Source organism: Falco punctatus, assembly GCF_963210335.1.
Source record: "Falco punctatus genome assembly, chromosome: 8".
Classification (NCBI taxonomy): Eukaryota; Metazoa; Chordata; class Aves; order Falconiformes; family Falconidae; genus Falco; species Falco punctatus.
The window spans coordinates 2,144,570-2,169,474 of NC_137588.1; the positions used below are offsets into that span (position 1 = coordinate 2,144,570).

At 40.9% G+C, this 24,905-nt stretch overlaps 1 protein-coding gene across 3 annotated transcripts in view; it reads left to right on the forward strand.

Annotated features, from left to right (window-relative positions):
* Positions 1 to 24,905, forward strand: part of HECW2 (HECT, C2 and WW domain containing E3 ubiquitin protein ligase 2) — a 202,633-nt gene that overhangs the window by 162,593 nt on the left and 15,135 nt on the right. For all 3 annotated transcript variants that reach the window (XM_080399346.1, XM_080399347.1, XM_080399348.1), the window contains 11 exons: positions 505 to 607; positions 1,629 to 1,725; positions 5,781 to 5,864; positions 9,061 to 9,170; positions 13,111 to 13,231; positions 15,337 to 15,450; positions 19,154 to 19,306; positions 21,393 to 21,491; positions 23,248 to 23,377; positions 23,858 to 24,004; positions 24,695 to 24,809. In XM_080399346.1, coding sequence (XP_080255472.1) covers positions 505 to 607; positions 1,629 to 1,725; positions 5,781 to 5,864; positions 9,061 to 9,170; positions 13,111 to 13,231; positions 15,337 to 15,450; positions 19,154 to 19,306; positions 21,393 to 21,491; positions 23,248 to 23,377; positions 23,858 to 24,004; positions 24,695 to 24,809 — 1,273 coding nt within the window. The remainder of the gene's footprint in view (positions 1 to 504; positions 608 to 1,628; positions 1,726 to 5,780; positions 5,865 to 9,060; positions 9,171 to 13,110; positions 13,232 to 15,336; positions 15,451 to 19,153; positions 19,307 to 21,392; positions 21,492 to 23,247; positions 23,378 to 23,857; positions 24,005 to 24,694; positions 24,810 to 24,905) is intronic.

Below are 24,905 nucleotides of genomic sequence, written 5' to 3' on the forward strand. Positions count from 1 at the left end.
ATTCTTGGACTCGTTTGCCTTGCCTGAATGTGAACTTGCTTTTTTAGCCTCCTGCTCCAGCCACAAATTTGTTTCCAATTCAAATTTAGGGAAACTCCATTCATTCACAGAGGTGATAGAGGTGCTAATGAAGGAGCAGAATTTGATTTTCAGAACCTTTGATATGGATAAAGATGTCTGGAGTACAAAAGACCTTTTGAAGGAGTCCCAGTTTGCATTTTTTTGTCCCTTTTCAGAATGGGACTATTACATTAAAATAGCAATAAACTTTGATCAGGTTTGATTCTTCGTATTAATAGGCATAGTAGACTAAATAATGCTTTACTAATAACTGTCATACAACACAGCTGATTCCTGCCGCAGTGGTTACTGGGGATAGCGATCAAGCAAAGCATTTACGTACGTGCTTTTTTTTTTTTTAAGCCACGCGAGTTCTCACTTTTATGTACCCGAGTACATGGGCTGACGCAGAGACACTCATTGTGGTTACTTGCACGTTTTCAGGTCGGAGAGGACTCCCGTCATTCAGGACCACCGGTTTTGCCGAGACCGTCTAGCACATTCAATACCGTCAGCAGAGCGCAGTACCAGGATGTGGTTCCAGTGGGTACGTCAGCTCCGGGCCTCTGCAGAGCGGCGCTCCCTGCCGCCGCGGCCGCTGGGCACTGCTGGGTTCTTCCTTTGTTGGGGCGGGGTGGAAGTCACCGATGGTCATGATTGCTGCTGTCCATCAGCGTTTCCCCCTTGGTCAGTTGCAACCTGCAGGACTGATACCGAAGTGTCTGTGCGGCACCAAAGAACCGGTGTAACGCTTCCGCCTCCCTGGCTCGCTCACTGTCCGCAGCGACAGGAGGAGGTGAAGCCAGCGAGCTAAGCTGTGTCCTCACTGGTTGGACTCCGTGTATTCCCAGTGATTTTTGTGCAACGTCTAAGCATCTATTTTGGCAGGGTTCCAGAAAGTGTTAATCAGCTTGGAATTAGTCATTAGCTTAACTTCTGTTCTCAGTTACATACACACCAAAGTTAGGGACTTCTGTGCCACTGAGAACAGAATTTAGCTTATTGAATCTAACAGCTGTCACATTGTGCTAGATCAAGATAAATTAATCCGATTGACTATAACTGGCTCTTTGTACTGTGGCATGTTTACTTGAAAATCTCTGCTAATTTAAACCCTTCCCTCGCCATGGACATGGTGTGAATACACTGCACGCTCAGCAGTTAGTGAGGGTTTGATATGGGTGTTTCCAATGCTGTTTAATGTTTGAGAATGGATTTCAGTGCAGGGAAAACCAAGGTCCTTGCAGCTTTGTTCTAGTGATGAATATTCTAGTTTGACCTTGGCTGAGTGTGACTGATAAAATATAATAGAAATTGCTAGCAGAATTAGAGCTGTTTACAGTGGGAAGGACATGTCAGAATGTGATTTGGTTTCATAATCAAGAAGTGTTTTCCCTAAATGACAGTAGAATCAGTAGCCTTACTGAAAAAGTATTAACACGATACTGCTAAACTTAAACCAGTGAAGATGAAGTCTGCTGTCATTATTGTTCAGAAGTCAGAAGGAATGCAGTCCTGTCTTTCAGTGTTTCCTTGTTTCAGCACGATGTTTTTGTTAACATTTTCAGCTTACAATGACAAGATTGTTGCATTTTTGCGGCAGCCCAATATCTTTGAAATTTTACAAGAGCGTCAACCAGATCTTACCAGGAACCATTCACTCAGGTAATAAAATTAGTGAAGTTTGTTATTTCCTTTTCAATATAAAATGCTAATCAGAATTAGTTTCTTTTGTTAATTTTAGTAGTGGAACGTAGCGGATTTTCGACTTCTGGCCTGTTCAAACATATTCATAGAGCTGTGGGAAATAGTTCTCTACTGTATTTCTGCGTAACTCCCTGAAATAAGCTTTAGGAGAGCAGAGGTAAAGTGTTATTAGCAAATAAAGGTACCTAAACAACTGGCAGAGGAGATTTGCTGATGTCTTCAGAATGTGCCGAGACAGCTGGATGGCAGGGCAGATGTGCCCATTCATTTGGGCATATGTACAGCTGGGAGCACGAGGCAGAATGGCATTTGCTTTTGTCCTTATCTTCTCAGTGGGCATTTACAGAAAGGCTAATGGCCTTGGAGGTAATCTTACATCAATCAGAATTTTTAGTGTTTCTCCAAAATTTACAAAATGGGTATCTGCTGGTTTTTGCATAGTCTAACTAGATCTGCTGAAGGATGTCTTCGGTTGTTGTATGGTTGTTGTAACTCCCTTGTATGCTTAGGCTAGGAATCATAAAAAGTGAAATTCAGAAAGTGGCAAGATCCCTCTTAGAGTGTATTCTGCACAAAGACACTTTAGATCAGGCACTTGAGTGTAAAAGATGGAATAAATAACAACTTGGGTATTCGTTGGCTCAAATGACTCTATCTGTTCCTCCTTGGACACTAAACTTAAAAAATGCTGGCTTGATGGTTGCGGACTGGCCTGTGCAGACAGCTGCCAGTGCAGCGCTCCGTGTTCCAGATGCCTATTCACACTGGTTGGCATAGCAGCCAGCACGGTTTTTCATTTTTTTCCTGTTCTCATACTGTTACTTATTGATCCCTTTTCCTCCATGTCCTGCAAGTTTCTGAAATTCAGCAAGCTACCCTGTTTTGCAGTTTCCCAAAGCAATGTGTTCTAACAAGTTTTGTGATGAGGCTTCTATGTTAAAATATGTTTTCCCTCCAAATAAGTCCTGGCTGACAAACCTGAAATTACGTACTTGCAGAATACGTGTTCTCTAGAAAATACAGAGGAAAAAGGAGGAAAATAAAAACCTACTGTTCTCAGCTTGTCACAACAGTTCCTATGTTGCACCCGTATCACTACAAGCAAGTTTGTCCCACCAGGCTTGGTTTGAAATGTGATCAAATTAATCTGTTGGGAAATAGTATAACAGTTTCTGTTTATTAGTAGTTTTATTATTCCTTTCTCCTTTCCCCAGGAGCTTGGCTTCCTCTACTCTGATAGCAATCAGTGTGTCATTTTCTTCTTGTTAGTTGTGGGTTTCTGATAGAGTTCAGACTGTGCAAAAGACGCCGGTATTATCAGATTCAGCTTCTTGTAGAACCTTGCTTCCTGATTAGAGAACCATGATTTGCCACAAGCTGAGCCCTTCTCAAGAAAAGATGGGTTTCAGAATAACAGTGGAAGATCAAAGGATAAAAGATACTGGTTTCTGTAACTCCTCATTTACTTGAGACTGTATGTCCTGTGTGCTTGCTTCATAAGTAGACTGAATATGTATGTCTCGCTTACCTGCTTTAGTAGAAAGATTCAGGCGTTTAATGGACATTGTCAGATTGGTCAGAGAAGCCATTCTGTTAAGCCGAAGGGTTCCATTCTAGTCTTAGTCTTTGGGGTTAGTATATCTAAGATAAAGTATCTTCCATTATTCCTCTCCTATATTCTTCTAGAGCTGATGCTTCAGTAACGTTTCTTGTATTTTTTGGAAAGATCCTAGTTTCATTTTTCTGAGTTAGTCTTTTAAGACCCTGATTTAGCAAGTTATTGGAGTCCATGTCTATTTGACACATTGCGAGACCAGGCAACTTCACTGACATTGCTGTAACACTTGATGAATTGAGACCTAAGTGAAATCCCACACTGTGATTTCTTTGTGTCTTTTTTTTTGGTGTGTGTGTGTGTAGTGATTAATGCAACTGTCTGTAACCTATTTCTGTAAGGACCTCAGTACAATCCAAGTAGAATGCGGATGCTGTTGGTTTTTTTATTGTTATCATAATCATTATTGCTACATAGGTGAGGAGGAAAACCAGTATTTGGCCAGTGGAAGAGAACAGAGATCATTTGAGCAGATCTCTTATATTTTCTGTCTAAAATAATTTATAGTTCCTAAAAAGAATGAAGAGACATGATAAGAAGTTGAGAGTTTATTAAAATGTATAATGAAGGTATACTACAGGTAGGAAAATGGTGTTCGGCAGGCTTTATGGTGGAGTGAGAACACTGTACTTACCGTACTGTTATTAAGCATGTAGCCAGGATCAAATCTCATTGCAAGCCACCACAGATAAACCCGAGGCTGTTAAATGATGTCAAAGACTTCAGGCAAAGGCACCTATTATGCATCAAACATAAGTTACATCTTAACAGAAAGTAAAAGGTATATATTTGAAAAAATATTGCTGAAATCACAGCTTTCACTGGTAAGCCCAAGAAGTCATGGACTGCATTCATTTGGAGGGCTGCATACGTTAGTTAACCCAGAAAACGTCCTGCTGGTTCCTGGTGTTGCTGCCAACAAAATGCTAAGATATCTTTTGTAATTCACCATTCATTTTCTCAAACCTTGCCTATTGGGCAGTGGTGTAAATCAGGGCAGGCTCTGGAGTGTCCAGACATCCCTGCCCTGGGACTGCAGGGCCGCGTGTGCCGGCCTGGGCTCCGTGCTGGGTTGGTGGAACCACGGGGCTCCCAGGCTGAGCTCGAGTCTTCGCTGGCCACAGCCTCAGCGTTGGCAAAGCAGGTGCTTGACCTTCAGTACTTCTCTTCATAGAGAAGCAGTGAATTACACACTGCTGTTGCCACCACAGCTGCCACCCTGGCGAGCAGGGCCTTGGGGGACAGCCTCATGGTGACAAACTCGCCCCTGATTCTGCTGTAACCACAGTGCACGTTACCGGGGAATGTGTGGGGGGGGTCCACTGTTGGAGAAGTCTTTATGCACCGTGATTTTAGAGACAGGTGGCAAGAAATTAGGTTTGATCCTTTTGTTGAATCTGCTGTGCATGAAATGATGTGTTCCAGGAATTCATAGTGCAGCTGCCAGCAGCCTTCTTGCAGCACTGATCGCGTCTGACCTTCTTGTCGCTGTTAGCCGTAGGATGGTGGGCAGATGGATCTCGGAGCCGAGCCACTGCTGCTGTTCTTATCAGGAGTTTGCTTTTCAGTTTTTTTCCTCCTGAAGAGTAAAGCAAAATGAGAATTTCTCTCTACTGTACCGTCATATACCTTGTACTGGTAGAAATTTTTAAAAAAGGGATGTACTTCTATTTTAGAATGCAGGAAAAAACCTCTACAAAGAACAGGCATAAGCTGAGGAATTATATTCAGTGTAGATTCTAGAAGTCATGTATGTTGGCATGCTCAGGGTTCAGCATGGATAGATTCCACATCAGTGACCAGACTGCGTCTGGGAGGGAGGGTGTGTGCTCGCGTGAGGCAGAGGGGCAGAAACAGGACAAGGGTTTTTCTGGAAGATCTCTGAAATGCAGTGTGGTATAAAAAACCCGCCTTTGAAACCGTAAGTGTGCATTGTAATGTATGGCTTGCATTTGTACAAAGGTTCAAAAAAGACAGTACCTCTTTAAACAGTTCACTTTCGGAATAGTAATGTCCTCCTGCGGAGCTCAGCCTTCTGCCTTGGAATTCAGGGACACAGCTAGCATGAACTTGAAGGACGGGTAATTTTCTTTTCTAAAAAAAAAATGTATTTTTTTTTTTTACTGGTTGGATGGCAGTACTACCTGAAACAGCCTAGGCATTGAAGAGATGAGGGCAACAAGAGTATTGTTCCCCATAACAAATTAGCTTTTTGGTTGTAGTATTTTGCTGCTTGGTGTGGACTTGGTGTGGCAGGGAAAAAAATGGTTTCTGAAAGAAAGAAGCATAATCCAGAGGGTATTTATGACATATACCCTGTACTTTTTCTTGTTGCTGTGGCGTATATTGATGCCTTATTTGCAAAAGATATTTTGGAAATCTTTTTTTGCTTACACAGGGAGAAGATCCAGTTCATCCGGACGGAGGGAACACCTGGGTTGGTGCGTTTATCCAGTGATGCAGACCTTGTCATGTTACTCAGGTAGGCACTGTCGCTTTGGATGCACGTGTGGAGTATGCTGTGGCAGCTGCTGCGGAGCCTTTCAGAGCGCGGTGTGTGCGGGTTTAGTGACCTAATCATTTCCCCTGCAGTACTTGGACTTGCGGCTGCGAGAGCTACAACTCTCAAGGGTCAGATTTTTTATTTTCATATGTTCAGTTTCTAGATGGTAGCTGAGGGTCATATTTTTTTCATAGGAGTGATGGAATGTGATACTCGCTCTGAGGAAAGGCGAGTGCAAGAGTGCTGTGCTTGTGATTTATGAGTTTGCCCAGGCCACCTTTTACTGTCCTGTTGCGTCCAGCTCTGACACTTAGATAGGTGGTACAGTTTAGACCTCGTTGCAGGAATGTGCCTTCTACTGCTTTAAGAATGCATCTGTTTAGTTTTGTGGTTTGGTAAGTCTGTATTTGTGAACGTTCATACTTGACATGTTTTTATGACTTAATGTCTTGCTGCCTCTTCACTACACTGTGAAGCATTGTCCCCTTTAGTAAAGGGAATACTGATACAGCGTTCAAGAAAATGGGAACCTGCTACTTTAATATTTTCCATTTAAGCAATTAGCTCAAAAAATCAGGCAGGTGGTTTTTTTGCTAGAATTAAACCTTGTATCTTGATGTAACATTCTCATCCTGTGTAATAGTGCATCCAGAAATTCATGAGTACATTTAAATTTAATCTAGTGAAATAGGATTGGCATTAGTAGTAGTATTTTGAGGTCAAGTTGTATAATGATAATCCTTTCTGGACCCTAAATCTTTGACTTAATTACAGCTATTAAAAAAATCACGTTTAAAAGCCATGCTGAAGCTTTTAAAAAATGTGAATATTGTTTCCTAACAAAACTTTTATGATTTTTTTTTTTTTGTTTTGATATGTAGTGCATGGAGATGACACCAGTTCTACACAGAAAAATCTAGCTTCAGACATTTTTTTTTAAATAAAGATGGCATGAATAATTTTATTGTTGCTCTTTTGACTGGGTTTTGTTCCCTCTATTGTTCTGTTAATGGCAAAGACTGCAAGTAGTTCTTACAGTGGAAATAAAGCAAATTCAAGATTTTGATTGAAATCTTTCTTTTGTAGAAAAGCAATAATCAGTATAACTAGTTTTTAAGAGAAAATCAGTAGCCAGTATATGCCTAAAATAATGTTATATTCTTCAGATTTTATTTCTCTTAATCTGCTCCTCCTTCCCCCCAAAAAAAAAGTCTAACTGAAAAGTGTTGCCTGAGGATTTTCTTCCCATTTTATTAACAATCTAGTAGTACCATTGCCCCAAAGATATATTATTGATAAAATGTTATCTATGCATTCATTATTTTCTTAAAATGTTGGATGTTAAACCTCAAGACTGGACAGGGTTATATTAAGCTTAGTGTGGGTAAATACTGGTGTAAAATCAAGGGTGGGCTAAGTTAAAATCATGGCGTACCAAGATGATGAAAGATATTTTCTTACCATTATTTAGTCTCGGTGGATTTTTGCTTTTAACAGTATCTTTTAGCAAGGTGTCATCATGGCCCTTGCCTGTGAAACCCTGCAAGAACTGCACTGTAATCACGATGACACAGTCTTCCTGGCGCTCAGGACAGCTGGGTGCTGTCTCTGGCTTGGCTGGTTGGATGACCTTGGGGAAGGCTGTACCCATTTCCATGCCTGTTCCTCAGCTGAGTGGGAATGGTACAATTTTCCTGTAAAGCGCTCTGAGATCTAGTAAATATATGGGTGGATCACAATTTCTGATATCTTTATTGCTTGGGAACACTGTACTTTTTTTCACAAGCGTCAGTAAATACTAGGTTGCAACTAACTAAAAGGAAATAAACCAGCCCCTATACGTTTAGGGACTGAAGGAGGTACAGTGTGACACATACTTAAAAATACTCTAAGAATGGCATTATATTATAGCATCACAGAATATCTTCAGTTGGAACGGACCCATCTCACTCCCTGCTCCTTGCAGGACTACTTAAAACTGCTTCAGATGTTAAGAAGAAAATATTTTAAGTTTCTTCTTCTAAACGTGTTGTTTGGTATACAGCACAAGTCATTTTAACTTTTAATTTAGTCCAGGATTGAAATAGTGGTTAATGTTTTATCACGTTTTCAGCATCAAAGTGTAATTGGGAGGAAACCAATGCATGGTCATGAATGTAAGAAGAACTGCCAGAAAATACCCATTCCAAAAAAAGCCCAATGAACTCATGCAAAAAAAAAAATTCTAGCTATTTTTTCAGTGAGCAAACCTAGTAAGAAGCACATTTTGTTTGAACATTGGTTTCATTGGTTGAGCTCTATAGTAAAAGATTTAACTTGTGATTCTTTCTGTAGCTGTTTCATGTTAGGTCAACTGTTTATTCTTATCTGTGTCATGTGTAACAGCCAACATAGGCTTTGATATCTGATCCATTCTGATATTAGATATCCTGTTTCTTTTTGGATTTGCTTCTGTTAATTTTGGGAAAAGACTGAATTTTATATATGTATATATATCTATATACACACACACACAGACTGTATGTATACAGATGCAGTGATTAAGCTGCAAAATGCTTGTTGTTTTTCTCTTAAAAGTTGTGTAGCAATAATAGAAGAAGCATGAAATAACTCAACCTGAACAGACTAGATGTGATACCTGTTTCAGCAACAGTGTTAGCATTAAAGATAAAATAGAGAAGTAACTTAATGTCAACAAGCTTACTATTCAATTCACTCAAGTTCAGATGTGATTCTTAATCTTGGAGGCTTTGAAGGTTTGTCTTGTTCCTGGTCTTGGTGCAGTATTGCAGATCTTTTTCCTGGAAAGTGTGACTAAGGTTATTGACCCATTTGTAAACCAGAATTGAAGTTTAACGGGGGGGGGGGGGGGGGGGGGGGGGGGGCGGGAAGCGACTTTTAAAGGCTGATTAACTATATTGTGACCTTCAAAACAAATACCATGTTATGTATTGCAGTGTCCCACAAAAGTAGTAATTACTGCTTTCCAGTACTTTCAAGATCTGATTGAGGGAAAGGCAGTAAAATATTTTGTAGCGCTCTAGGTGTGTGTAGTGGAAATAGGCAACTGACTACCAAAGAAAGCAGGTTAGTAACTAGAGATTTATTCCTAGAAAGTGAAAAATGCCATTCATTCAATTAAGCATGTTATTTCTTATTTGCTCCTTTTTACCAGCTTGTTTGAGGAGGAGATAATGTCATACGTGCCGCCACATGCCTTACTTCATCCTAGTTATTGCCAGTCCCCGAGAGGCTCGCCGGTGTCTTCGCCTCAGAACTCTCCAGGTAAGTTGCTCAGGCACAGCTTCTGCAGGGACTGTATGAAACCACTTCTCATACTTGGGTAAGGACCAGTTCCAGATCAGTGAAGTCAGTACCACACTCCTGCTGCTTTCCCAGAAGTCGGAGAACAAAAACAATAGAAAAATTGTTTGTCTATAATTTTTTTGTTTGCTTTCCAAATTCACAGCAGCCTACAGCCAGGAACCTATTCTTGGGAAAATACAACCAGTTCCCCTCTGTGGTTCCCAGCTCTCAGATGGGTAAAGTCACCCGAGCTGAAGCACCTTCCCAGTGGCCAGTGAGCTTGTCACTGCAGTACTTCCGTTATGGTGGTATCTGTGAGATACTGCAGTGGAGCTAGTCCTGTAATTTAGATTACATTATGCTGCATGTAAAGACTCCCCACCTTTCTGAAGATCCAAGTTCTGCTGCTCCAGCAACAACAAAGATTTAGTCCTGGTTTTGAGCAAAGTCAATACGTGTTTGCATTTGACTGTCAAACTTGAACCTTTGCCTTGGGCTCACAAGATGTTTTGCCAGTAGAAAAGACTGGTGTATTACAACTTCAGAGGTGGTGATTCTGTTCTGACTTGTAAAACATGCAGACTTGTTTTTTACTGATGTGAAACAACTAAGTGACTGCTCATGCCAGGATCCTGATGCCTGGAGAATTAAAAATACGAGATCCAATAACTGTTCGTTAAGATGCCAATGTTAATGGGGCTGTGGGACAGTGAATGGCAATTTCATGTAAAGCCAGATTATTGTCCCTTAACATGAGTTCAAAGGAGAGTGTCTTACAGCTGTCTGGAAAATGCATCTGTCAGAATGGAATGAAATTGATATTTCACATATTAACTAAATTGTGGATCATTACTAAATTATTTCAATATGACAAGGTCCATTTGACCTCTGAAGGCTATATACATCAATTTGAAGTTTATAGATGTCACTATTCTTAGTTTTCTCAAGGAGATAATAAGTAAAATAAAATCACTGCAGTAAATCAGCAGTGGTTTAAGGGGCTTTCTACAAATTTCGGAGCAGAAGTATAGATAGAGAACTCTAGGTGGTTCCAGACAATAAGAAAATTTTACCAGAAAAAGTATTGTGATTTTTAGAGGCATTTCCCAGTCCACAGTCATAAAAAGCTTTGCCTTTTTAAGAAACCAGATAAAAACCATTCATAAACATGTCCTGAGTGGTAGCTTTTCCTGCTGGTGGGCAGAGGACCTCTGCTGGACCTGTCTGAAGAAACTTATCCAAAGATTATAGTATTCTTCAAAGCAGCTAAAATGTAACGTCTATCTGTATTGATATTTTTGATACATACATGGTTTAGATATAACTGTTTCCCTTTGTTGAAAAGAAAGGAAGAATGAAATCTGCATGTACGTATATCATTTCCAACTGCAAACCTGGCAGTAAAATGAGTAAAAATACTTTTGGCTTTCAGAGTTATAATTTCCTCATTACTAGTACATGCACCAAAGCATGTTGGGCAGGGCTTTGCTCCAACAAAGTAATTTCAAAATGGATTCAGTCTTTAACGTGATCTTTTCATCTGTTCCTCAAGCAGCACACAGTAAAGGATGAACAGTGGTGGTTTTAGTCCCGTTCTCCTTAAAATTGTAAATTGTATTCTATTTCATAGAAAAATATAGAGAGGCCATTGAATCTCCCCATCAGTCTGCGAGTATGCATGTTTGTGTTGGTGTACAAATGACTTTTTTGATGAGGAATTGTAAATAGCCCATCGTTTCTGTGGAGGCTCTGTGTTCTTCCGTCAGCTAAACTGGCCGCGCTGCGCTGCGTGAGGTTGCGTGTTAAGGGTCCATTGTTCAGAGCAGCCACAGTCGCTTGTGCTTTCTCTTTTGGGGAAGATGAATAGTCATGAAGCTGCTCTTTATATCTGCTTTAGAATATAACCTCTTTGAAAATCAAATATGATTATCGCATCACTGGTGTGTTTTAGCTCTTCCATTAACATCTTTTGTTCCCGAGGCGGAAGTAATCGCTATAATTGCCCAGAAATTTCTTGGCATTTGCATCTGATTTGCAATGAGGACTTGTCATGTGCTGACAGAATAATATACTGCTGATTTCTGAACCGTGAAGTAATGTGTTACCAGATACATGTTCTGCAGTATCTCTCAGCAAAAGCTTCCTTCAGGGGCTGAGGCTGAAGTATGCTTTTGTTGCGTTTTTTTGGTGACTGCATTTTTGTACCTACTTTGACCCAAAGCGAAATAAACAAAGCAGAAGGAAAAGGCTGATAATTAAAAGGCTGTTTACAGTTTCAAGTCTCTGTGAGTTTTCTAGAGAGTTCAGCTGAGGGTACCATTAGGAGCCCTTGGTGTTCTCGGTAAAAGAGGATAACCACTACAGATTAACCAACAGCCATGATTTGTTTTTCCAGAGGGGTCCTGCATGTTCCGGTTGGACCTGTGAGGATTCCCTGAACTCTAATCCTCCCACACATTGCTCTAAGCGTAGAACAAGTGGCAAGCGTCCTTCTGGTCAGGTCTTTTAAAGGCCCCTCAACGGCATTCAGCACTGAATTCAGCCTCAACGGCTGCTCTGGCTTGTTCTCGCTCTGGTCCTTGCAGAGATAGGCTCCGCGGCTTCCTTCAGCAGCCACTGCCGCAGGACGTGCTGGGCGCCTGGGCCGCCAGAGCCGCGTGCTTCGTGGCTGAGCCAGCTGCTCTCCTCTGCCCTGCTCTCTGCCCGCAGGCTGAGCGGATACACGTTCTCTCTCTTTCGTAACCCAGATCGTTAACCTTCTGGTGCCTTCGCCCACAGTAGCGGTAGATGGTTCTGCATGGGCTCTGTGTCACACGTGGAGCCAAAAGAAAACTCGCGTAAGGCACTGACTGTCACCTGAGAGACAGACATCTACGTGCATGTGCTTCTGAACCATTCATTTGTATGGCCGGGGCACTATGGGCCTGTCAGATGGCCACCAGTTGCAGATAAGTAGTTGGGAACCTATGTATTCTGTAGAAAGAGAGAAATCTTAAAACACCCTCTTGAGTTTTTTGTGGGGGATGTCTGCATAGCCGTGCAGGGGAGGAACTTAGTGTTGTAAAAACTAGGGCTGAGAAGATGAGCGTCAAAGGGCTAGGGTTAACTGCCTCTTTGGCACCCAGTCTTGCAGTCGAATCAATTGAAGTGATTTATCCAAGGAGGCAGTGGAAGTTCTGATGGTTGTAATATTCAGAATAGATCAGACTAAACACCTGATTTGTATATATGAGACTTGTACCTGCCCATGTGGGGGTATGCTGGTTTTTTTGGCACACAGATCTCATCTCTCCCTGCTTTTAAGGAATTGACCCTCAAAAACAGTTTTTCAAAAATAAATGCACTTAGATGACCATCATGCATGTTCCTGCAGTCACATGTGAAAAGTTCCACAAACTTAAATTTGGTAGCCTTCCAGTTCTTCCAATAATTTTCTTTCTTGTACTTCCCCAGGGGAAAAAAAAATTCTACTAGGGAATTTCCAAAAGTCATCGTCCTTCAGCTTGATGTCTGTTTATGCTTCATTTTGAGTTCTTGTTTTTCCTGATAATACTAAAACCAGAACAGAGCAGAACATTTATTGTATGAACTATTGTAAAGGGTAGGATGTAAAGTGTACTTGACAGACGAAAGTTCAGTCTCGCCAGTTAATTGTGCTGGGGTTTAAATTCATCTTTTGTGTTGGCCTGGATCTGCTCTTTTAAAACTTCCTTTAGAAGGATGATGCTGTCGCAGAGGAGAAAACGGGAAGTTTTGAATGCAAAACAGATTTGAAGATACACAGCTTTAACTCTTTATAAAGGTGACTAAACCAAACACATGCCGTGTCTTTTGCTGTTAATAAATCTTGTCAGTAGGTGATGGGACAGTAATCGGTTCATGTCACTACAGCTCCTTCTTTGCTTATTGCTTCCTGCAGGTACTCAGCGTGCCAATGCCCGAGCTCCAGCTCCTTACAAAAGAGATTTTGAAGCCAAGCTGAGGAACTTTTACAGGAAGTTGGAGACTAAAGGATATGGACAAGGCCCAGGGAAATTGAAGTATGTTGGAGAATTTCATGACACTGGATTTGTTTTTCAGGCAGCTTGCCTTGCCTTGCGCATCTGCAAGCGTCTTCCCATTAGGAGGAACGCAGATGTGATGCCCTTGCGCTCCTGGAAATATAAAGCCTGTTATAAAAGACTTAGTTCCAGCATGTGATTCATAGCAGAGTTACAGCAAGTTCTGAGCACTTCTTTTCTCTGTTTCCTCCAACTATATTTTCATACAAACAATATTACCCATACGTTGCCAAAAAGTGCTTTGGGAAGAGGCCTGCAGAACAGGAGGCACCTGAATTCTTCCATTATAGCAATTGCTGTGATATAAACAGTTACGTTTTCTCATGTCTGTTTCCATTGAGAAAACTAGGTAGGCTTATCATTTGTACATCATTGCCTGTATTGATAGCACGGTCCTCTTTAGTAAAGAGGACTCATAAAAATTGTCAAATTCTAAGGTGGTTCTTAAAAAACCTGCTTACGTTTTTACTTCAGCACTGGCAGCTAGAGTGCTTGTAGCGAGGTCTTCCCTCCTTCCTTTGTTTGATAATCATGTGATTACATACTGCTGTGTTAAGAATCATCACCATAAGGTACTTTCATAATTTTGTAAATGACCAAGTTTTGTGCCAGCTATTGAACTCTCATAGAAGCCTTGAGGCCCTAGAACCCTTTTTTAAACCATTTCTTCTACTGGAATAGGGGAGTGGTTTGTTTGTGGCCTTTGGTTAGGGTTTTGTTTGGTTTTTTTCCCCCAGCCAGTGACTTCTCACATTTTTCAGGAATCTGTGCAGAGCTCAGACTTCATCTGTGTGAGCTTGTTAAAAGTTTTCCACAACTGAAATGGGATTAAAATGGTATTGGTTAGACAGCCTTAGGAAGCAGGGTTGGGCATTATCTGCTTAGATGTAATGAAATCATAAACACTTAAAGATTAATGTATGAAAGTTTTGTCGCGAATGCTTGGGCAAACAGTTGGTAGAAGAGGCTGGCATTTGCCACCTGTAAGATCCATTCCATTCCCTGCACCTTTCTTTCCTGACCTAGTTGCCATCACAGTGGGGATTTTGAAGCAGAACAGCAGCTTGATTTTTGAATAGAATTTTTCTTGGGGTTCCTTTCCCAGGCGTACGCTGACCTGTTCCTTTTTTTCAGACCAGGACGCCAGCACAACTTGCATGCTGCCTGGCTCCTCTGGGTGCCTGTTGCCCAGGGGCCTTGCCAGCCCCTGGTTCGGAGCTGCCGTGCCCTCGGCAGGGCAGCACGGTGCAGTCCCAGGCTGATGCGGGCACTCGCAGTCAGCACAGCGGGGGCTTTGCGGGAGGCCGTAGTGGGGTACGCTGCCTCTCCGCCGGCGGCAGCAGCGCCCGCGTCGGTCTGCCCGACTGACCAAGCACTGCCATAAGGCACGTATGTGAATATCAGGCGAGCTGAGTTCCGGGAAGGAAATCAAATACAGCTTTTTGGCAGAGGGTAAAATGTTTAAGGAAGGAGGATTCTTTCACCTCTTATTTTAGATCTTTATGACACTTCCTCGCTATCACAATTTTTCTTTAGAAGGTAACATGTTTTTGCGTACAGATGCTTCAGTCTGGTTTTGGACAAACAAGTGCCATTCCTTCTAGACTTTTGTCCTGTCACACACTGGGGATAGCATTAGGAATGTGTTATTCTGGAGTTACCGTTCAGTGACTTTGTCACAGTTTTCTCCTTTTCCTTGTTAAGAGATTGATTTTTACACAAAAGATTAGATTCTTGCTTACAGTAAGACTGATTTAGAGGCCCAGCCTTACAAAAGGATTTTAAACTTAATGAAAATTCCCCCTTCAGGACCTTTCCCCTTGAAGCCTTTAGTTTAAGGAAGAACCAGGGTCCAAAAAAATAAAGCTACACTTCTTGGTACGAGACAAATTTTATTGAAATATTGAAATGTAGATCCTTGAGAGAAATAGATTTACAGACAGAAGCTGCCAGATCTGAATCTAATTATCCAGCAGAAACACATATCTCTGGGAAGTCACCCTGTTACCTTGCAGTATAAATAGATGTTTCTAACTGTGGCTCATGTTCATAAATTGCTATTTCAAAATTATTTTCCTGTTCAGATTAATCATCAGGAGAGATCACTTGCTAGAAGATGCCTTTAACCAGATCATGGGCTACTCAAGAAAAGACCTGCAGAGAAATAAACTCTATGTCACATTTGTTGGGGAAGAAGGGTGAGTAGAACAGGGAAGTAAATGTGATCTCAGAACTCAGTGTGTCTCGCAGCTGCTGTTTCATCAAACTTCTTGTGGTCTGGAGTGAAAAGAGGAAGGATTACAGTCAGGAAATGCCACATATATAAGCCTAGAACATATAGCTGTTCAAGATGATTTTTCAGGCATTGTGAAATGTAATGCATCCTGCCTTTGCAGAAGTAATGCATGTATTTATGTGCATTTTCACAATAGTTAGTGTGTGTTTCAGGATGTTGCTGGGAAAGCAAAGAAAAAACCCAAACAACTTGCTTGTGTTATTCGTATTTCTTTACTGTCAGTGCTGACATTGTATCTCCGGTGCTTGTTAAAAGACAGCTGATGTTTGTTGGAGGGGAGAGTGCTTCCAGCGTGGGCTAGAGGCTCAACCCTTAACTCAGCTCCTGTCTGAGGCAGTGGGAGCTGAAAGCCCACAGCGCTGCAGGAGGTGCTCACTGCTTCTCCAGGCCAGGGCCTGCACCGCAAATAAAAGCGACTAGGCTGTTGCTAGTTGTCAAATAAACACAAATATTTCTGACATTTCAAAGTCGCTTCGGAGAATGCTCAGTCTGTGTCTCATGAAACTCTAACATGTCGCGAGACGTGTGTTGCAAGGCAAGACATGGTTAGGTTTTCCTTTGCGTGTGAAACTGGAACGAGATGCTATTGCTCTCTTTCATCGCTTCATTTGTGCCCCCTTTGTCAGGTCTTAAAGCCTGATGCCTCAGGCACAAATATTTTTATTGATATATTAATGTATTTGTAAATACATCCAAAATGTTATTCCTTGATATTTAGGAAACTGCAGGACACGGCTCTTGGAATGCTGTAGTGTACATTATTGCCATGTGATGTGTGAGTCATTAAAATTGCTAAGTTGTAAGAGAAGCATCTCATGCAAGATTAGATAAAATTAATACGTCTTTGAAAACCCCTAAATCCTGTTGTTTGTTCAAAGTTCACCCTGAAGTACTTAGTGTTGATAAGGACTCACTGAAGTCTTAAAATAAAAAACATTGACAGCCGAGAGCCAAGTTTGGACTTGTTCATATAAATAATATCGCTGTGCTGTCTGAGGAAGAGCTCAGAACGGGCATGACGAGGCTGGTGCGGGGTGAGATTACACTGTACTGAAAGAGCAGGGTGGGGATGCAGAAACGAGGCCTCACACAGCCCCACCAGCCTTTATTTTCACAGCTACCATCTTGACTGGAATTTAAAAATGAGAGGGAAAATTTTCAATCATTCGTGAGATAGAGATTGATCCAGATAGTCCATCTCCTTTCATCAGACGTCAGGCTTTTGCATTTTATCACTCAGTAGAGCAAGATGAAGGATGACCTGGAAACAGAGGTGACACATCCTGTTCCCATAATACCCAGCTTTACACAAGACTCTCTTCTTAATGGAAAAGAATGACTTAATTAAGAGCAAAGTCAAATTAAAATGACTTCAATTCTCTATTTACAAATCCGTGTTTTGAATGAAGAAAGGATGTATGCAAACAGTATTATTTCATCAGAGATGGTGTAAGGATGTGTATCGCATCAAATGTTAATTTGGCTAGGTGTAGAAAGACAGGTCAGGGTGGAGGAGAGGAGGGTGATGAGGAGGAGGAATATACTGAAAGTTAATTGTTTCCTGTTCACTCGTCCTTTTCCTTTTCTAAGTTTTTAAGTGGGAGTTTGCTGTTGTATTTCTTTTAGTCTTGGTAAAGAGGTGTAAGTCTTAAAGTAATGGGTAATGAAATCCTCACAAATCAAAACTTTCCAGTAACTATTGGGTTTTTTTAGTGTATAAATCAGTAAATGAGGCAACTCGAACACAGTTATTACTGTTCCTAAGATTTTTATCCTGTCTCCATAATGTTTGGCATCTTTCTTGAACCTTCGGTTTCTACCATCTTGCAATTGTGATGCTGGTTTAATGCTTTTACATTCATACTTCATGTGGTGATAAATGAAGAAAATGTTGATAGAAAGAATATGGTTCCTTAAAGTTATTTTCCCGAAGTTCTATAAACTATAAGCAGAAGCTGCTTTGCATTAACAGTGGTAAATCTGAAGTATTAATGGTGCTTCCTAGGAGACATGAGTCATGTTGCCAACAACATATTACTCTGCTCCTGAATACCCAAGTGCCCCACAGTTGCAGCTGTTGTGTGGTTGCATACCTCTTGCGTGAAGTTTTCTCACCCTTGTGCCAAGCCTTTAATTGTGGGATAAATCTGACTGGCAGTGCAGGACTCTCATGACTGATTTATTTAACATGACTCACAGTACCTCGGCGTACAAAAGGAGCCGTATGAAACGGCTGGTAGTCAAGCACACGGTTTCTAGTCTATCTTAAGATTTCATAGCGAGTCTGATCATCCCAGAAGTTTGCAACAACATCTTCCAGATGACCCTTTATTTGATCCTGGTATTTGTGCCGAGATTAAGGTCCAACAGTTGTCCATGATATCAAACCATCTGGAGTTTTTTTTCTGCACTCTGAGGATGGAATCTGCCCTTCTTGCCAGGGTAAGGATCTGTTGCAGTACTTCACTTCTGAAGCTTAACAGATGCAAAGTGCTTCCAAATGACTGAAGGGAAAATGTGTTTCATTCAACAGAGGAAAGAGGCTCTGTCCTCAACTTGACAATGGTACCTAGCCTTTACTTCCCTGACAACCTCATCCTCAAAACCAGCTCTCATCGATGTTTGTCTTGTGTAAAAGTTCATGAGCCAAAGATTTGCAGCAGAACTCCTATGTGACAGCTGACCTTCTCTGTAATACTTCTGTCTGTGCATTGTCTCAGTACTAAAGCAAGGCCTTCTTAAAAGTCAAGTATGAAATCTCCAATCTTAGAAGACAGATCTTTAGATCTGTTTGTTACGGTTATGATAATATCTGTTCCCCAAGGAAAATCCCTAGTTTTCTCTTTTCCAACTCTACCAGAGCATTAACTTCATACTTAACTCATTTCACTGGTGACCTGCAGCGTAATGTCAACATTCAGTCTCAGCGCTTTGTCAGCAATGAGTTTGTTTATGATTCAGGAAGAAGGGGTTATTTAGATTCCTTCTTCATTAGTACTGGAATCTTGAAATAGAAAAAAAAAAAAAAAAACAAACCACAAAACAAAACCAAAGGAAATGCATTCTCCAAAAGACATTTCAATGCACTCAAGTTTGGAAGACAGACAAGAAAATTTAGACCAAGAAAGATAAATCACTGAAGTAATCTCAGATTATATTGCTAGGGAAAACAGAAATATTATCCTTCAAATTGTCCTATTGTTGCAAGTCTGCAAAGACAAACTATGCCTATTGTTCATTTTCACTCTTTAATTAGTCAGATGCAGATAGGTCTAACGTTGGCTCTTTTCATGTTTCCTCCTCCCTCCCTCCCCCAGTTAGTCAGTCATGTTCCTGTGGCAAAGAGGCCGTCACAGCTGGAGCCAACATTTTTGACGAGAGCAGCCGGCACAGAGCACTTCATTCCAGTCCTCCAAGCCATTCCATTTCAGAATAGCCCCGTGAGGACTGCACGTACCTTGGCACTGAGCAATCTGCAGGATAAGGGTTCTGGTTAAAATCTTATGAAATTTTAATTAAAATATAGTGTAAGGAATGTAGATTCAAAACAGCATTTCTTCGCACACAATGAACGCTTTATAGTAATGTCAAGTTTCTCTTTAAAGGTTGGACTACAGTGGACCTTCAAGAGAGTTTTTTTTCCTGGTGTCTAGAGAGCTCTTCAATCCATATTATGGTTTGTTTGAGTATTCAGCCAACGATACCTACACAGTACAAATAAGTCCCATGTCTGCTTTTGTAGACAATCACCATGAGTGGTAAGGATTATTTTTCCTTTTGGTTTTGAAATACGTTTTCTGTTGTGCCTACTTGCTGACAGCTGCTCTTACCTGCTCAGACATATAACACAGAACCTGATCTTTTTAACCAGCAGCGAAATAATTGCATTTATTTAGACTTATCCTGATTTTGTTTTCTCTTGCAGTTTTAGATGATCTTGTTTCTCGCAAGGTCAGCAAAACCATGATTTGGAATGTGTACCGTGGGATTGTCTCACAACACAACTCTCCGTGTTTGTTGTACATTAGCAGTCATTTCATGAAAGCAGTATTACCCTCTTGTGCATTTAAAAAAAAAAAAGTCATTGGCAGAGACTAAGGGAGATTTCAAACAGGTGTTACTGTATGGAAGTTCTTTGAGTCTTCCTAAAGATTACAGAGGTCTCGGTGGAAAAAACCCAACATGTCTATTGGAAGGAAATCTATGGTGGTATCTTAACTGGGGACAGGGGGAAGACTGCTGATTACATAGCTCTTAAGCAAAGTGTCTACATACACACATACTTCTAAAATAGTTGTCAAGGATTTTTGTATAAGCCCATTTTCACCATTACAAGCCAGTTTAAATCACCCTCAGTTGATTTTTAAGCCATGGCATTGCCAGAAGTCTGTAAAGCTGGGCTATGATTATTAACAGAGAACTCTGTTGAGTAGGTAGTTAAATTACTGTAACAGTAGAATGACAGCTGCTCACCTGTGTAGGACAGATACGTACTGAGTTCATATGTATTGGAAGCCAGTTATGAAGAATGAATATCAGAAAGGAACCTCATTGCTAGTTTGAAAAATTATAGAAAATTAAATGGTAGGTTGCATCCAGTTTCAGTCAGTTGAAGCAACCTATCTGCTGAACTCCAGTTCTGCAACAAAACTCGGCATATGCTGCATTGGAAAAACAGAACAGTCTGGCAAGAAGGGGGAGAAAAAACTTTGCGTGTTGTGCAGCTTCTGCCAACATTTTGTATTCCTCCCTGGCTTCTGCAGTGCTGGACCAGAGACCTCGGGGGTGAGGGAGGCATGACCCCCTTCTCTTTCTGGGAGTGCCGGTGCCAGTGACGGGCTGGTCTCGTACAACCTCAGGGGGAATTCAGAAAATGCAGCTGTGTCAAGCAGCTATGCATGGAAGAAGGGCCCTGCATGTCACACCCTCACCTTGCAAACCCTCTGTACAGACAGATATAATAAAGTCTTCGTCTTTCCAAGAAAAACATTGCTGAAGATGCATAAACAGAAAGTTTAAGAACTATTATTTTTTTTGGGAAAAAAAAATACTAGACTTAAATCTAGTTTCAGAGATGGAACTTTTCACAATGGATCTTTATTCTCACGAGAATATTTTCAAAGACCCTACTATTTCCAAGTTGCTGCCATCTGATCTCAAATCTGTCAAACTCCCTCCCTCCCCCCCCCAACCCTCCTTACACGCCCGACAAAGTGAAGCTCATAGGGGAAGAACAGGAGAGAGGAGAGGAGGAGATCATTTAGGTCCCATTGATGTAGGGCTGGAGAGTACTGGGGTGATAGATAACAAAGCTTCCAGCTGCTGTTGGTGAAAATGTCTGGAAGAACTCCATAGCCACCAGTCGGAAGAGGGATCAAGGAGCCACTGTAAGGAGAAAAGGCAGCCAGCAAGGACTGCCGGGCTGGGAAAGGGGGGAAAAACCTTTGGCCTCCCAGTAACATGCAAACAAGTTAATCCTATGAGGGGTGTGCAAAGAAAAGATATGCTTTGCAATATCTTTTGAATATTTCTTTTGCAAGAAAAGCATAGAAGATAGGCTTTTATAAAGAGGTTAGTCTGGCAGGGGTTGATTGGGTTAATATGGATTCGACATTTTTGAGAAGTTGCAACTTAGGTATCAGGGATTTTCCACACCCTACAGGCTTGCATTTTTTTCTCTGTCCTGCTGAGAATGTAAAAGAAAAAAACCCACAAAAATACCACAATTTAGACATAGCTATCTGATTTTAAAATGCTGTTTGGAAATACATGTAAGTTTTGAACGCAGAGCAGTGTACAAACCACAAAGTTTCAGTATAACAATTGTAACTCTTTCCCTTCCAGGTTCAGGTTTAGCGGTCGAATTCTTGGTCTTGCTCTGATACATCAGTATTTGCTAGATGCCTTTTTTACACGACCCTTTTATAAAGCCCTCCTCCGAATGTGAGTAGAATTGTTCTGTCGGCTTTTTTGTTTGATTCCATCCCCATGGATAATGCCATTTTGCGTATGGGTAAATCGTGATGTTTTATCATTGAAGAAGACAAGACATTATTTATAGTTCAATCATTTCATTTCAACTGAGGACTTTTTTTAAAAGTTTATTTTTTTCTGTTTATGGTTATTAGCTGGTTACCTAATAACTCAGAATGTTTCTGATCAGTATGAAAACCTCCTGTTTTATTTTAGCCGTATTACCAGCTTTCTTCTACGAAAATCTTACGTTTGAACTTGTACAATGAAATGTTGTGGGTTTATTCCCAATATTAATAGGGTTCTTATTCATTTGCCTTGTAATGACTCACAGGACAGGGTGTGAATCACTTTGTAGCTGCAAGTGCAAAACCCATTCTCCGAGGTAGACTGTTGTGTTGGCAATCTCCATTTTGAGGAGCTTTACTTTGATGCACTTCAGACTTTGTTTTCAGAACTACTACTCGTGTTCTGGCTGAAACAAAGAGCTGTGCTTCTTCAGCATGTCTGAAATTTAAGACCTAATGAATGTACGGTGCTTCACCTTTTGTCCTCCAACTGAAAGCTGTTTTTGGGAAGTCTGGAAGGTGGTTTTTTTTATAAAACATCGTACGTTTTAGTGGTGTGGGGTAGTGCATCCGTTTCTATTGCACATACATTTTAGAAGTACCTCAATGCTAACAGTGTCATTTTAATGAGGACTTATCCCAGATGGACTTTAATACTAGTATGGTGTGACTGCAAAATTATATTAATTGTTTGACGTGGTGGTTTCTGGACAGTAACATTAAAAATGAGGGGCGGTCACCTCTGTACACAGCCTAATTCATGCAGCTTCCCCATAAAAGCCCTGGACCTCGGCTTTCCTCAGAACCGGTAAGCCATCCAGACTAGCTCTGCCAGCGGGACATGGTGCCCCATCCGTCAGCTTTGATGTAGGGGCTGTTACTGCAGCACGTCACTCGAACGACCCTTGAGTATCCAACTGAAAGTACAGGGCTTTCATCTGACTTTATAGGGACGAGGCATGGGAGCGCTGCAGCCGAGAAGCGCCTTCCTTAATGAACAGCCCCGCTGGCCTGTTCCACAGAACAGGAGTTACGAGTGGCAGGAATTGCCACCACAGTATTAAATGTTACTAACAGATGGCACCTTCAAAGCCTGAGTAGCAACTGTTAAAACCAGCAAGGGGCAGCTGGCTTACAGGTGGTGTTTGCAGGAGGAGGACAGGGTAAGGGGGAACAGGCAAAGGTAAAAAGGTATTTCTGTGATAAGCAGGGTGTCTGGAAGGGCTTCGTTGCACAACAAAGAGTCAAGGGGCAGTGTAGTCACATAAGCAAAAAGAATAGTAGTTGCTTTTTATAAAAACCTAGTATTTCTGTTATGATATAAAATTTTTGTCTCTTCAATCTATGTATTTTCAGAGTTCCAAAATATTCTTCACAGGAAACACAGGACAGACTCACCATGAGCTTAATAAGCAATGTGTCTTCAAATTAATAAATCTGGAGTTTATATACCAACAATTATTTTGCGTTACACAGTAACTGCTATTACTGGGCAAATAAACAGATTTGAAGTAGTGTCGTCTTTATTCTGTTGGTTTTTTTTCCTCTTGGCTCCCACTCTCAGTCTCTTTTTTAGGGCTGTCCTATCTGAGTTTAGTAACTGAGCGCACGCTGCTGCTGTCATCTGTACTTGGGTGTTTTCTTCTTGTTTATGTTAGACTCTGTGACCTGAGTGACCTGGAATATCTCGATGAAGAGTTTCACCAGAGTTTGCAGTGGATGAAAGACAATGACATACATGATATTCTAGATCTCACATTTACTGTAAATGAAGAAGTTTTTGGGCAGGTGTGTAAGATTCTCAATTTAATTTCCTTTGTGTATTTGACTGCTAGATAAACATTTCTTTGGCCAGAAGATTTATTGTCATTCCATGCTGATTTGAACTTGTTTTTATAAAATTCTGGTTGGTGAAAACAATGTTGAAATCTAAGGTGTAATTATTATTTGTAACTGGTCAGGCATGTCTTTCTGGTTAAGGAGAGTTTTCTGGAGAGTATCTGAAATACCAAAATTTGGGGTTGCTCTGCTGGAGGTAGTTTACGTGAATTTAATTGCAGTAGAGTTAGCATTCAAAGGTATTACAGCACCTCTGTTGTATGTATAGTTGTATGTTCTCTTATTTCACATATTTCAGTCTGCTAAAGTCAGTTTTGGCTCGTGCTTTTAAGGAATTACTTCAACTTGAAAATTTGAATTATTACAAATCTTTCTTTTGTTATTACAATGCTGTTTTGTCACTTGGTCATTTTTTTTTTTTTCCCTAAGATCACAGAACGGGAACTGAAGCCCGGAGGTGCCAACATCCCAGTAACTGAAAAGAACAAGAAAGAATATATAGAAAGAATGGTGAAATGGAGAATTGAGAGAGGAGTTGTACAACAGACAGAAAGTCTAGTTCGTGGTTTCTATGAGGTAAAAAAACTACAAAATTAAATCTACTTTCTTCCTTTATCTTCCGCAAATACTTTTCTCCTCATACACATTTCCCAGATACAGTGTCCCAAAATGCAGCTACATCCAGAAGCAGAAGTGCCCTTACAGATCTTGGGGGTGGGGTGGGGTGTTAAATAAAACAAAAAGAAAATTGTTAGTCATTGACTTATGATATGGTTTAGTTTATCTTCTGTAAACTGGAAAATACTCTTGATCCCTATTTGTGTGGTTAGCACCGAACGCTTGCCTAGGCCACCCATCCGTTTCTTCGTTGGGTCTTTGAGGGGGTTTGTGCGTGTGCCGTACTTGGTGTAACACGGCGGACTGAGTGTGTTTCAAGGTATTTCTCTCTCACCTGTTTTTATGTGGACAATTAAATGGAATGTATTGAACTTAATTTGCCCTGAAATAATTCATAATTCTGTATTATTTGCCAGTAGAATTCTCTTCCCAATCACTGTGATCCTTTAATGAAACTGAAAGTGTCTGCAGTGTAAGAAAAAGAAGTTGATTTACTTGCCTTTAAAAAGAAAAAAAACCACTTTTATTCTTTCCATTCATGAGAGAAATGTTACCTGGTAAATGCCTTAGCCCCACTAAAGCCTTTCACAGGGAGGCAAAAATCAATAAATGAAGAAATGCTACTGTGCATTGTATTTGCTTTCGCAGGTGGTGGATGCGAGGCTCGTGTCTGTGTTTGATGCCAGAGAACTGGAACTGGTTATAGCTGGAACAGCAGAAATCGACTTGAGCGACTGGAGAAATAACACAGAGTATAGAGGAGGTGACCTTAATTTTGAATTGTTCGCTGGCCTTGTTGTGCTGGGGGGACTGGAATTGCCTGGCTTCAAAGACACCAAAGCACCATCCTATGAGATAC